The 14,213-nt window shown below is 39.7% G+C and overlaps 1 protein-coding gene across 3 annotated transcripts in view; it reads right to left on the minus strand.

Moving 5' to 3' along the window:
• septin9a (septin 9a) overlaps window positions 1-14,213 on the minus strand; it is a 117,248-nt gene that overhangs the window by 69,779 nt on the left and 33,256 nt on the right. For 2 of the 3 annotated variants that reach the window (XM_074696438.1, XM_074696435.1), the window contains exon 2: window positions 1,285-2,031. In XM_074696438.1, the coding sequence (XP_074552539.1) occupies window positions 1,285-2,031 (747 nt within the window). Of the gene's footprint in view, window positions 1-1,284; window positions 2,032-3,444; window positions 3,862-14,213 lie in introns of those variants that run through there. The other variant, XM_074696437.1, reaches the window with a different exon arrangement.

Raw genomic sequence — 14,213 nt, forward strand, 5'->3', positions numbered from 1 at the left:
ATACCATTCTTTAGCATGAAGGTCAGGCCTACATGTTATGATGAAATGAAATAGACTGAAGCATGAATTGATGTGAATAATACATTTTTATTTAACTATCACAATCACAGAAGAATATTGACTAATAGACATGTAATGTTTTTGTCAGAAAAACAGCATTTTGACTTTTGCTGGTTTTAAGGAAGAAGGAGCACAAGTTACTATATCCCCTCCAAATTTGTTACATAAAACGTTTTTTAAATTTTTTATTAATAAATTGCAGACTCTGGGATTTGAAAATTGCACTTGGTTACATTGCGATGTTGGTTTAAATTTGATTAATTGTTCAGCCCTAATTATTATTATTATTATTATTATTATAAAAACAAATTATCTCAAATAAACGTGACTTATAGTCCAATGCGACCTACATGTTGTTTTTCTCTTCATTGACTGATATGAATTCAAATTCAAATCTATAACTAGTATCCCAAGTGACTTATATTCCAGACAGTCTGGTACTTACTTAATTACTGAAACATTGTTGTAAATATTGAAGCAGACAGTCTCTTGCTATTTTTTTTCAGTTTAGTTTTTATCTTTTCAATTCATCTTCATTAAATGCAATAATCAACTACTTCTTTTATGACTTTGTCGTAATTAGGGATAGACAATATATTGAATACTTGGTATATTACGGGTTGTTGCACGTCAGATGTATAAAATGACTATATCGCAACCATCGTTTTTTCACATAAAATGAGAACAACCTTACACACAACCTTTTTTGAAGCTAAATACCTGATCAAACTCTGTAGCATAAACATTTATGTAGTCTTGATTTGAGTGTAAACGGGGGTTACCGGTATTTACATCTAGGAAGGTTTTGAATCTAGCTCTGGTCATTTTTAGCACTTCATCGTCAGCTTGAATCACATTTAACATCATTATCCAACAACAAAACTGCGTCTGGTGAAAATTCTGAGAGGCTAGCAACTCTGGGATACCACTAGGCACAGTAGCTGGTGAGCAAAATAGTTAATGTCAAGCCCTGAGAATAAATTTGTGTTTGTTTGACCTTTCAACAACCCCACTCCTAATTTATATAAACATCCCTTCACACAGGTCTGACGAAGCTGAAATGCATAATGAGCTGTCAGGAGGGCCAAAGATTGTAGAATAGAGAAAAATCCACTTTACTCCATAATTAACTCAAACTAAAATACCTCCTGGGAATCTTTTGAGCAAATTGTAAGTTAGTAGGTTAAGTAGTTTGAAACACAGACGGACTGAGCAGGTACTCACGGTCTGTTGGTCTGGCAGCAGGCGGCTCTGAGATAGGAGAGTGAACCCTCTCCTCCCGAGGTTCCACCAGAGAGGGCAGGGGGGCACTGGGAACAGGAGGGGGGTGGCTGTTATTCTCCACTGCACCTTGCACCAGACCATCTTGTTGTCTGAAGACCGGCATCTCCGGCCTCCTAAAGGTCCCCTCAACTGGGCTGACTGCTGGGGGTGGGGGCTCGGCTCTTCTCTGAGGGGGCTCTGGGATTCTTGAGACTGGGGCCGACGTCAGCTGGGTGTCCATCCTCCTGGGAGGGGCAGGTGGCTCACTGGGACGCGTCACACTGAACTCTGCCCTCCTGTTTGTTGAAAAGGAGTTGGAGGAGGTGTCCAGGGAAGTACTCCGACTGCTGAGGCTTACTTCAGGCCGTTTGAGGCCAAAACGGGCAATTCCAGCACTGGGTGAGCTGTCAATCTGCTTTGATGAGACTTCAATGGAGATTTCAGTGCGCCGTGCAGAGGCTGCATCAGGGTTACGACCCCCTGATAGCTCCATTCGCCTCATGCCTGTCTTGGGGGATCGTAGATTGGAGGACTCAGAGGGAGAGGATCTGGAAGAGGAGTAATCAGAGCTGCGAGAGCTCAGATCATAGCTCCGCTGGCTGGAGGCAGAGGAGGTGGATGAGCGAAGGGGGTTGGTTGTCCGACGAGTCAGGGGTGAAGGGTGTGTGGATGAATCTGTCTCCTCAACCTCAAACGACCGTTTCAGCGCTGGAAAACAGAGAACAACTGAGTTAAACAAAAAACTACAAAACCCTGGAGCAGACTGCTATGATGTGAGGAGGCAGCCGAGGCTCAGTGATGATCGGCTGTCTCTCAATCAAAAGGTTGGTGGTTTAATGCAAGATCTGGAAATCACATGCATGAGTGTCATTGGACAATTAACTGAGCCTTTAAATGCCTGCAGTGGTCTTGCATGAAAGTATATGTATGGAGAAATTAATGCGTGCAACAGACACACATTTGATGGATTTACTAAAGCCCTGGAGCAGCTGTACATATGACTTTGACTCATTGAGGTTGAAAAGGCGCAAGCATTGGATCAAAGCAGGATCTAAACAGCTTAGATTAGTTTAAAAAACTAAAAACCATTTGTTGTTGACTGGAAATTTAACGTGAAAGACAAAAACTTAATTCTACAGCAGATGTCTGGGAGTCAGCGCCACATCCAGCGTCAACAAGTTTTGAACACATTAAAAGTTCACATGAAAAATTAAAGTATTTCTTTTAAAATCCTGCCAGCAAGACCAAACACCACTTATTTTGAATTGACTAGAATTTACAAACCATTCTTCAAATCCGAAAAGTGAAAAACTGGAGAGCACCTGATCTCAAGTGAGGCTAGTAACATATCTAAAAAGACCAGATAGTACGAGAAAGTACTTCATCACTTTGATTCTCATGTCTTCTTTGAAATTTGGCAGAAAATAGATCATTTGCTCGAGCTAAAATATATTGAAAGCAAAAAAACAAAACAAAACGATGCTTTGGTCTGCTTTCCTGACCCCAGAAAAAAATGAGTCCACAGCGATTGAAAAAATAAAATCCAAACATCAAAAGATCCTCTTAGTGCAGTGCCACCACCACTATTTTTCCTTTGTTCCTTAGGTTTGAGTATATCTAAAAATGTGTTGTATACACTAATTCCTTATTTTATCTATTTATCTATTTATTTTAAAAGCATATAAACAGAGAAGTAGAATTTAAGTTTTGTTTTCTTTCTAATGATTATAGCTTCTTAATTTTGTTACACTGCATGAACACAAAATTGAGTTGGTTTATGGTTGTCTTAAATCTAAAGAGGTGCGGGACTTAACTTTGCAGAGAAAATTAAAAAACAGTGACAGAAACAAAAAACGACCAGAAACTGCTTCGGAATTACGACTTAATGCTGCTTGCATTGCTTATCTCTTCATATTTGCCAATTGTAATATTCTATAATATAACAGCAGGCTTCATTTCATACTGCTGAAATTTAAAACTGAAGAGCATAGCCAACTGTAAGGCTAAATGTTACTGTACTATAATTTACAAACATTGAGCACCACTTTTTAAACATCACTGCTGCAGGCTGCAACATCATTCAAACCAAACAAAGCAGAGTATCACACGAGCTAATCTTACCAGATTTCACACGCTTGACGTAAGTCGACAGCATGGCGTTTGTCCAGTTATTCTAAACCCACTCGATAAATATTTTACCTTGATGTTATAAAGTAGTTCCCCCACAAACACTGACACAAACGGAGCAGAAACGTAATCCTCCTGCTAAAGTTTTGAAGGTAATTTCCTCGGAAAACGGCTTGACTGACAACGCCACGCGAGTGCTGCTGAATGACCACGTGACCACAGCCAACCGGTGTTACGGGAAAATTTGACGCCTTATTATTCTGATTCCTCTTTGGCTGTGTTACAAACCGCCTACGCTAGCAATGTTTCCTGATTTGAGCGAAAACTAGGCAGAGTGTAAAAAATCCCCGGATGTCCTTCTGACCCAGGAGCATTTCTCAGTAAGCAACGGACCAGTCCACCTGTTTCCATCAAACAGCGTTAACGCTGTTTGTGTATGCAGGTCTATGGGAAGCACTCGGGTTTAGGTGAATTACCGTCATCTTCTGGTATGGGTCGGCATTACAACAACAATACAACAGTCTGTGTGGTAGAAGTGACGGTCTGTGGACTGTGGCTGTGAAGAAACAGCCATGTATACATGGACCCAAATATTCCGCTTGCATTCGGTTTATTTGCTGAAACGGAAAGAATTTAACCTTTGTAAACACCTCATTCCCAAAGAAAAGTGCCAATCCGAATGGACATTTAATCGGTTTCACAGGGGTGGAATATTCCTTTCCCTAAACCGATTGATGTATCATGTATCCACTCAAACGGAAAGTTGTCAGGGTACGTTCTTTCAGCGCATGCTCAGATATGACGTAAGACGCAACTAGAGACGTTCCTCAACTTTAAAAATGGCCGCGAGCCGTCAGCACTGAAATGCTGCGGAAAGTTTGTTTTTGATCCAAACTTTGAAAGAAATTAACATAATATCAAGACTGGACGGACGAAAAACTTGCAATACGGAGGATTGCAACACCGTGATAAACAAACTGTTGTCCTCCAGCTTTGATAAATCTCGTGATGTTTACGTTTTTCTGCGCATGCCCCATTGACTATTCTGTTTGATTACAGCGGCGCATGTAGACCAGAGATAGGAATATTCCTTTCCATGTATACTAGTGTTTTCGGAAAAGTCATTCGGCAAGATTCCATTCGAAAAGACGAAAAACTCCTCATGTAACCGTGGCTGTTAAATCGAATCAGTTCGAGTCTCAAAGAGGTGTTTCTCTACCAATTCATGAAAGTCCATATTTATTACCTTATTTAAAACCATAAGTGAATTATACTGAAGCGAAAAGAAGAAAAGAGAGAGAGAGAGAGAGATACTGTAATACCATAAACAAAAAGACAGTTCCTTACCATAAACAAAAAGACAGTTCCTTCTAGAGTTATATAACTTTTGGTCTGGTGTTCAAAGTCAAATATGGTGATTCTGCTGTAATAACATTTCAATGCTTTTTCATATTTTTTATTCATAAAAATAGGACCCTGACCTCTCTCCCTGGTTTATTTTATTTTTATTATTTAGAACTCCTCTCTGAAATCTTACAACCATTTTCTTCCCTTGGTCAATTTATCAATGTTTTTATTTTTTTTATTTTTTTTTGTATTTTTTTAAACTCTTATTTAATTTATATTTTATTTCATTGTTCCTGTATCTTCAACACTGATTTATGTTTAATACTCTTTCAGGTTATCTCTTTACATGTTAATAACTACAATGTCAACATGTAGTTTGTGTTGTACATTTATAATCAACGTAAAGAAAAAAAAATCTTCATAGCCCTGCTGTCTGAAAATGCAAACCAGTTACTGTTTTTCTCATTTTTTTTGTTATGATTAATATTTTCTCTTTTGCCATGTTCATTCACCACAAAAAAAGAAATATGTTTATTTAAACAGCCCATCATGTTTGTTGTTCTTTTATGCTTTTTTATTTCTGTTAACATTTCATATGTACAGGCCTGTTTACAACAAATGCTCTTTTTAAGAGCTGCTTTCATATCTAAAATATATTTTAAATTTGTAGATAAATTTCAAACCAGACTTTACAAACATTTTAGCTGTTAGCCCTGTTAAGTATCTCTTCCACACTTTGCACTTCGTTTTTTCTCTTACTTCACTTGGTTTGTCTTAAAGCTTATAACAACCAACCAAATAAGTATGCAGTAGGAAAATCATTGTTGTTGCACACACATCTTACCTACGTATCTACTCACTATAGATGTGAGCCTAATTCACTGATCTCATGGGAAAAAATCTGTACAGAAACAACGGGAACCACTTACTTGTTTTTTATGTCATAAATTCCTGAAAAATGCAGAAAACATCCCATTAAATGATTCAGATAATAACCCTCCCTCTCTCTATCATCCCATCTATTGACATGTATAATACATTAATCCATGAGAATGAGGCTAACATTAAGATTAATTTGGAAGTAATCAATTAAATAAGTTGACTTTTGTAGAAGTGCATGTTAAAAACGCACCCCTATGATCATAAAAGCATAGCTGTGCTTTTCACATGGTAACACTTTCTTTCTTTTCTTTTTTTTCTTTCGTTTTCTTTTCTTTCTTTCTTTTTTTTTTGAGACAAATTGGCTCAGAGTTTTCTGTGAAGAAAGTTAGTCAGTGTTGTCCTTTGAGTGCTGAAATGAGTAATCTAGTCACACTTAAGCCACTTGTCAGATACATACATGGTTGTATGGATAAAGGCTTAAAGCAAAACAAGAGTAAATCTTAATTAATTTATTGATTAACCGTCATTCCTAATGAGCATTACTAGCAGATCCTCAATAATGTGTGAGGCATTTTGGCAAGGCCTGGAACAGAAAACTGTATAAAGTGTTGGTGATCGTGATATAATGAACTGTTAGCCTGGGATTGTACTAATGTTTGGTGTGTGTGCCTGGTGACAGATAAGCCTAGCACAACAAAATCCTCAGAGACCCCGTCAGTGAAACACTCTCTCTGTCGCTCTGTCTCTCTCTGACTATGCATCTGTGTGTGTTTAAACACAGCTGTAGTGTAAAGCAAACACACCCTGGAGAACCCCGCATGGAGCAAAACTATTACCCTATGTTGATGTCATACCCTACTGCATCCTGGGAGTTTTATGTGTATGTGTATGCACTGTACTGAGATAGATGAGGCCACACATCCACAACATCATAACTGTAGAACTTTCCCTCGAGGAGAACCTGAGGGGCTGCAGCCTCACAGCAAGAAGGTCACTGGTTCAATTCCCAGCTTGGCTGGTGGGTCTTTCTGTGTGGAGTTTGCATGTTCTCTCTGTGCATGCGTGGGTTCTCTGCGGGTCCTCCGGCTTCCTCCCACAGTCCAAAAACATGCTCATCAGGTTAATTGATTACTCCAAATTGCCCATATGTGAGTGTGTGTGTGAATGGTTGTCTGTCTCTGTGTCAGCCCTGTGATTGACTGGCGACCAGTTCAGGGTGTACCCCGCCTCTCACCCAGGGACAGCTGGGATAGGCTTCAGCATGACCCTGAACAGGATAAGCAGCTCAGAAAATGAATGAATGAATGAATAAGAACCTGAGGAGGTATTAAAGCTATGTTTCTACCAGAACCACCCTTTCATCCATGAGACTCCAAGTTTAAGAAGTTACTGTAGTTTTAAGTTATTAAAAGTTCCTGCTAGCAAAGTGTTGTTATAGCTCAGGCAAAAAAAAGTCTGTTGACATGGGAAGAAGTCTTTTAAGTTCTAGGTGCTGTATTCATCCGAAATATTCAGCACTGTAGGTTACACCTGAAAAGTGGAAGTGTGCCTTCAAAAAGTACCGCAATAAAGTACCGCAATAGCAGGAACCTTTTGATTTACTCTATAAACCCTGGTCTGATACCTCTGAAGTTCCTCATCCTTGGAGACTATTTAAATAAAACCAAAGGGTCTTTAAAACACCCTAAAAGGTTCCTGCAAAGTGGGTGGTGCCTGCTCAAAACATGGGGACAGTTAAGTCTCAGGAACTCTCCAAGGGCTGATAAAGGTAAGCTGTGTGTTTCCACGACAACCTATTTCACAAAAAGATCCCTTTGAAAGGGTTGCACTTTGTAAACACACAGGGACTTTGGATGTTACATCAGTTAAAACCGCATTTACATCATCACCATCCATAATAAGATGCTCCCACATGTCAGCTGACCAGTTTTGCTTTTAATAAAAAAATAAAAAATAAAAGAATTTAAAAAAAAGCGTCATTAGCATGAATTTTTGATAGTATATGTAATCAGGCTTTAAAAACCCTTTGAAATGAGTATATGTGAGCTGTAAATTTAACCTCTTTTTACTCTGAGTCTACTCTATTAGCCCCATCTCTTTAGTCTTCATTCAACCTGGATTTTACAAAAGAAAATGTTTTGAAAGTTTCTGGACCTTGTTAAAGTTCCACGTTGGTCTGAGTGATGTCATGTAAACATGCCTGCAGACCAAACTTCCAAATAAGGATGACCTTTTCAGCCGAGCACCGTGTTATTCACCCAACACACATAAGAGGATATGAAACTTCCAGTCACATGATGATGGTGCTGTGTTCTCCAGTGTAGCATGTACTAGATGAGCACCACTCAGACATTCTCTACGCCTCTCTAAGCGTGACAGGCGATGAATTAAATGGATAACAAGAAAAAGTCTGAAAATCTGTCTTACTGCCAAACCTCTATATGATTAATTGGTCTCTAACAACAAAAAAAATAATTTTATTTTCATTAGATCAAATTCTGTTTTTTTTCTTTTATGGGTCATATGTTTTCATTTCGTATCACATCAAATTACATTGCTGCTTATTGCGTCATATTTTTGTTTGGCTTTCTCCTGCACAAGAAATGGTCAAAATGACACTGTAAAATATGACACTGTAAAATTAAGGTAAAATCCAACCCTGCTGCCAGTATTTTACCATTATTTTACAGCACAGCAATTTTTGTCCTGATGGTGTTTTGTAACCGTGAGTGGGGAGGGAACACAGTGGATATGAGACCTGCTGTACATTGATATGTTGCGCAGAAGGCAAAGGCTGTCTTTGCCTAAGTCAAATTACTGCTTCAGTAGTGATATTTTAAATTCACTGAAAAAACATGCACCCACAAAAAAAAAAAAAAAAACCCTCAGTGAATCTTTTTCTTTATTTTGAAATTGGTCAACACACTATAAAAACCACCAGGTACAATGTCTTTGCCATGTGAAGCACAGACAGCCATTCAGTGCCGTTAAGTGCATACAGCCAATCCGTGCAAAGTGGAGCACAGCTAGCTGGGCCGTGCCATTGAGCACAGATAGCCTGTCCATGCTAAATAGAGTGCAGACAGCTGTTCTATACCATGTGGAGCACAGACAGCCAGTCTGTAACATGTGAAGCACAGACAGTCCGGTCATGCTTTGCCAGATAGCTGTTCTGTGCCATTAAGCACAGAAAGCTGGTCTGCGCCATTTGAAGCACAGACAGCTGTTCCCCTGCAACATCTCAATGTACAGCTGGGTCTTATATCTACTGCGTTTCCTCCTCACTCATTGTTACAAAACCCCATCACAACGAAAATTACTTTGCAGTAAAAAAAAAAAAAAAGGTAAAATACTGGCAGCTGGGTTGCCACAAGTTTTTTGTTTTTATTTTATATTGAAATTCTTCACAGTGTTGTATCTAAACATAACAGGATTTTACTGTTAAAATTTCCTCGCTTATTTACAGCAATTTGTTACAGTGTACTAAACCTCATCCACCATTTAATGCTTCAGGAAAATGAATACATGAGGAAACTGCATGGCACCCATCTGCTGAAGTTCCCTTGCTGTATGTTAGGAGCAGATATCAGACTAGGTCTTCTTTGAATGTAAATGCAGGTTGTCAACAAATTAACCACAACCAGAAATTGAGGACAGTATTCCAATACAGCCAGTTTGACATCTTAAGCACTTAAAGCTGAAGTTACTGACATTCCCTTTAGAAAAAAAAATGTTCTGCAGTTTATCACAGTAGCATAAAAGGAATCTGGATGCCAGAATGTGCTCAAACCCACAAGAATAAAAGCATATGGTCCTTAAATACAGTCTCAAAGGCCAACTCTCCTCCCTGAAGGCGTCTCTTACAGTTGTCAAGCACACTTTCCATTCCCTGCAGACTGAAAACAACTTTCTCCTCAGTGCACAAAAGAAAATCTATCATCACATGCTCTTTTTTATAGCCCCAGCATGCTGACTTTTGATAACAACAGGCTCTTTCCTAAGTTTTGCATCAATGCCGACCTCACCCCACGTGTTCAACAGGGTGAAAAACACAACTTTGGAGCCCAACAAAGACCTGCTATGTTCGCTCCACCTCAGAGTGACCCTTACGTCTCTGGGGCTCCAATGTTGTCGGCGCCATGAGCAGGAAACCTTTTTCAACTAGGAGGCCAACTGAGGAGCTTATTGATAATCCTGATGGGGAGGGAGACTCCTGGGGATGGAGATAATCAGAGGACTTCCTCTCTCTGAGGCTCTATCAGTGAGCTTCCTTGAGGTTTTATCTCAAGACAAGAGCCCAACCGGCACATGGACCCTTCTCTCCTTCTAGGAAAAATACTTATATTAATCTATCATAAGAGCACAGTTTCAGTGCATTTAGGGTCACAAAGCACAAACTTGACAGAGTTCCTGAAAAAAATCCCAAGCCACAGCTAAGTGGTAGTTGCCTTATAATAACAGTTTTTCTTCCAGAAGGCTTCTGAGATCTCACGTGATCTTTCATCAAACTTCTCACGTCAACATAAAGGCATTTGGTACTACGAAACAGGGCCGGTCCCTTAATTTAGAGGACATGTTTTAAAAAAATGGCTTCATTGAACAGAGAACAGTAAGTGCAGCAGCAACACTGTGCTTCATGACTTTCAGGGCTAAATCTCTGAGTGTTTATAAATTAACAACTTTGTCAAAAACATATCTGTGAAACCAGAAGCCACTCTGAGCTTATCTTTAAAAACATGTCTCACTTCTATTTCTATAACCTCTCTTTGTGTTTATATGTAAACACCTTCAGGTTGATTAAATCTTTAACTGTACTGACAGTTAAATGCTGTGTTGGTCCGATAGTTAAAGAGAGAAACCGGCTGTGCTCACATTCACTCCTCCACAGCTTACCCCGACATTTTCACCCACCACAGAAATCCACTCCTGTGGAATTTCCTCTCACTCTGCCTGTGAATATCCTCAACGTGCAGCTCAGAGATACAGGGGAGAAAGATATTCAACGTTTGTCTTCTCTCAACCCAGACATCTTGCTCACAGAAAGAAGAAGGCTGAGTTGTCCCTACTGTACGTACTCTTTGTTTCAGAGAGAGGCCCACAAACCACTTCCAAGGAGCTGTAAAAATGACTCTGCATGACTGTGTGTGCATTTTCTCTGAGCTGAGCGGGAAGCTGAGTGTCCCGGTCAATGATCTGTGTCACTTTGTGAGGGTGAAGTCACAGCTGAGGTCATCAACCTCAGGGGCATCACCAGCAAGCACCGCGAGTGAATCACCTCCGTAATAACAAAGAAAAAACACACTCTTCTTACTTCAAACACTTGCTCTTTGTGGGACTTTTTACTCATGAAGTGCGAGAATACTTGTGCATTGATATACATGTTAGTGAGCTGTCCTGATTCCCAAACTGTGGGCTGCGGCCCCTTGGTGGGCCACGGAGGTATTGCAAGAGGGCCACCAAATATTTTCAAAAATAGCATGATTTTTGTGGGAGTGGTGTTGTAGTTATAGAAAACTAAAAATGCTGCTTCATGTTACAGATGCTGTGTTGGTGACTGTGGAGCTTACATGTTTCTCCTGTGTTCAGTTCAGTCATTTTTGTTCAATCATCAATAATAAAACAGTGCACTAAGAACGCAGTATGGCAGGATTTCCACTACACGTAAATGATTGTGTTTCACTGCCATGCCAAAATAAAAGCTGCCATGCCTTCAGAATTATGATCTCTTTTTTTTAAGATGTCTCAAAAGTAGATCATATTGTACATGCGACAGAAACTTTTAAGAAAGCCACCAACAAACACTTGATGCTGCCCTCCAGAAGAAAACAGATTTCTTTCACAGGTGTACCATCTCTCTGTGTTCTTTTGTGACCACTTGTGGAAACCAAGGGGCAACATTCAGTTTGAAAAAAGAAGCCTATGCAGCAGTGCGAAAAGCTGCTATTTATTAATTCATTTCTCGAGAATTTGCAGACAGGGGCGTATTTAGTTGTTTGGGAGCCCAAGGCAAACCCAGTCAATGGGGCCCTCCATGTCCTTGTAACTCATCTTCCTCAGAGCTAGACTGGCCTTCCCTGGGTCCACTGTCTCTTTCTGAGAATCAAGGCATGAGACACTGTAAATCTTGTACATGGTAACTTAACACAACTAAATGCATTTCCTCAAGTTCTGTACTTTAGTTTGATTTTGAAAAAAGTGAATACATAATTTAGTCCACTTTGTCCTGGATTTGAAATCTTTTATGGTCAATTGACAGCTTATTTGTCCCACAGTGGGGAATTTACAGAGTAACAGTAACAAACAAGAAAGTATGAAGTGAAAAACATTACAATAGGTAAATATTGAAAAAAAAAAACAATTTAGTAAAGAAAAAATATGTAAATATCAAGCACAACATAAAACTGGAAAAAAATCCACTAAAAGAGGTAATATTTACAGTTACCATACTTTTTGGTACTGTTATTTTAAAGATAATGTATTTTTATTTGACCCCCTGTCCAGTAAGTTATGTATCCAAAAAAGAGATTTTGAACAATAATGTTAATCACCAACTCAAAAAGTTTGATTTTGAGAAAATTATCCTATTTCCTGGGTTAGATAAAGTCCTTAAAATTCTAAAAGTCTTATATGTTTATCTCAGATCTCAGAGCAACATTGTTTTTATTTCCCACTTGGTTGAAATTAAGAACAAAAATGGGGGAAAAAAAGTGTTTTTTCTTGAATCAAATTTTCAGATGTGTTGTAACATGGAAAAGCCCATTGAATAAGAAGGGGGAGTACCCATAACAATTATAAAGATTAAGCCTTTTGATGTATTTTGAAGCATTTGAAGTAAGATTCAGAAAAAAGAAATGCTTTCAATTGAAGAGAACTTCATAAATCAGTTTTTAAGAGATGATGCTTTTGGGGCCCCTGGGAATCTTGGGGCCCCAGGCAACTGCCTGTGTTTGCCTAATTGTAGCTACGCCCCTGTTCGCAGCCCCCTGAAAAAAGGACTTTTACCGCATTAAAACATATTTACAGTCCAGGTCAAAAAACGGCTTGGGTCTGAAACGCTAATTTTGCTATTGGCACACACTGTACGGTGAGTGAAAATTTTTCTAACTTAGCAGTTTAGGATCGTCTGAAACAGAGACAACGCCTTGTCCGCTGATAGGCTCCATGTCACTGTTGCAGGAACGGACAGGTGACCTCACAGAGACTACGTCCATATTTTATATAGTCTATGGTCTTAACCAATAAGGGACAGAGCTTCGGCGGGTCTTAACCACCCAGCTCAGTGACCTGTGCTGATGCCCACATAAGAAGTGCCCACAGACGTGTTTTATCATCTGATGATTGGTGCGGTGCTTGTGCTGTAAATTAAGTGGCGCACTCCTCGTGATTTAACAGGAGTCACCTTTCTGCTCTCATTGGGATAGAAGTTGTAGTTTGTTTATCTTTCCTGTCATTCTTTGAAAATCAACAAAGGAGTTTTCCTCCAACTTTTGTTGATCAAACCCGAAAGCCTGTTAGCTTCATACCACTGTCACAACGTGCCTCTGTGCAGGGGCGTGTCCAGACTTTCAGACTGGGGTGGCTCACTGAAGGCAGTGGCAAGTAGGGGTAGCCAGGGTGTGCACATATACAATTTATTACCATTTATGCTCTTTATGCTCTACTTTAATAAATATGTATGTTTTGTACTCCAGGGAATGATTTTAGTGTGAAATGTGAATCATTTAGCCAGTTTAATAAATTCAATTCGTTTTTAAGCCCAGATAAAAAGAAAAACCTTAGCCTGGCTGTAAACCATGCCATTAGATGAGGCTAAATTATGTTTGCGTTAAATTATTTATAAAAGTTTCAAGTTGTGAGAATCTTTTATTTTTGCTTTGTCAGAGTTGGGGGGCAAAGCCTTCTTCAAGGTTTCAAAAAGTTCTTGAGGAAACCCTGTAAGGCCTCTGTATTTAAGGTTGGAGGTAGATTGCGAAAACGTTTGAGGCTTAAAACTGAGCCCTGACTGTATTCACACACTTCCCATCATCCCAACTCCTTTTTTGTATTTTTGTAAAAAGTAAACTGACCAAACTTAACTCTGACTCCTTCGCTGCATCAGCGCCAAGCTGTACTGAGCCTCCCAGGGTCATACATCATGGTACATGATGGTGACACTGAGGTATAACCACACACCCTGCTTCAACAAGGAGCAACACACACCACTGACAACAACAACAGTTGCCCTTTTTGTTGTTGTTACACATGAGTGAAGGTGTGACTCCTGCCTCATGCTTTAAGCACACTTTTCCCCTCTCCTTTTTCGTGAATGCCACTTATCTTTCTGCTCTGCTGCACAGTGTAAGCCTTCAGCGCAAAGAGCAACAGCAAGGTAGGGAGGCAGACAGTCCCCGTACATACCACGAGCAAACTGGTGTTGACAGAGGGGCAGCCCTGGACAAGTGCAGATGCGTCCCTAATGGCTGTGTGTTTGAGAGAGAAAGGAGACAGATAGTCAGATAGACAGCATCTTAAGGGAGAGGTGTCGGCCTGTCAAC

Source organism: Halichoeres trimaculatus, unplaced genomic scaffold (genome assembly GCF_033239565.1).
Source record: "Halichoeres trimaculatus isolate MK-OKI-2021-1 unplaced genomic scaffold, fHalTri1.1 fHalTri1_scaffold_20, whole genome shotgun sequence".
NCBI lineage: Eukaryota > Metazoa > Chordata > Actinopteri > Labriformes > Labridae > Halichoeres > Halichoeres trimaculatus.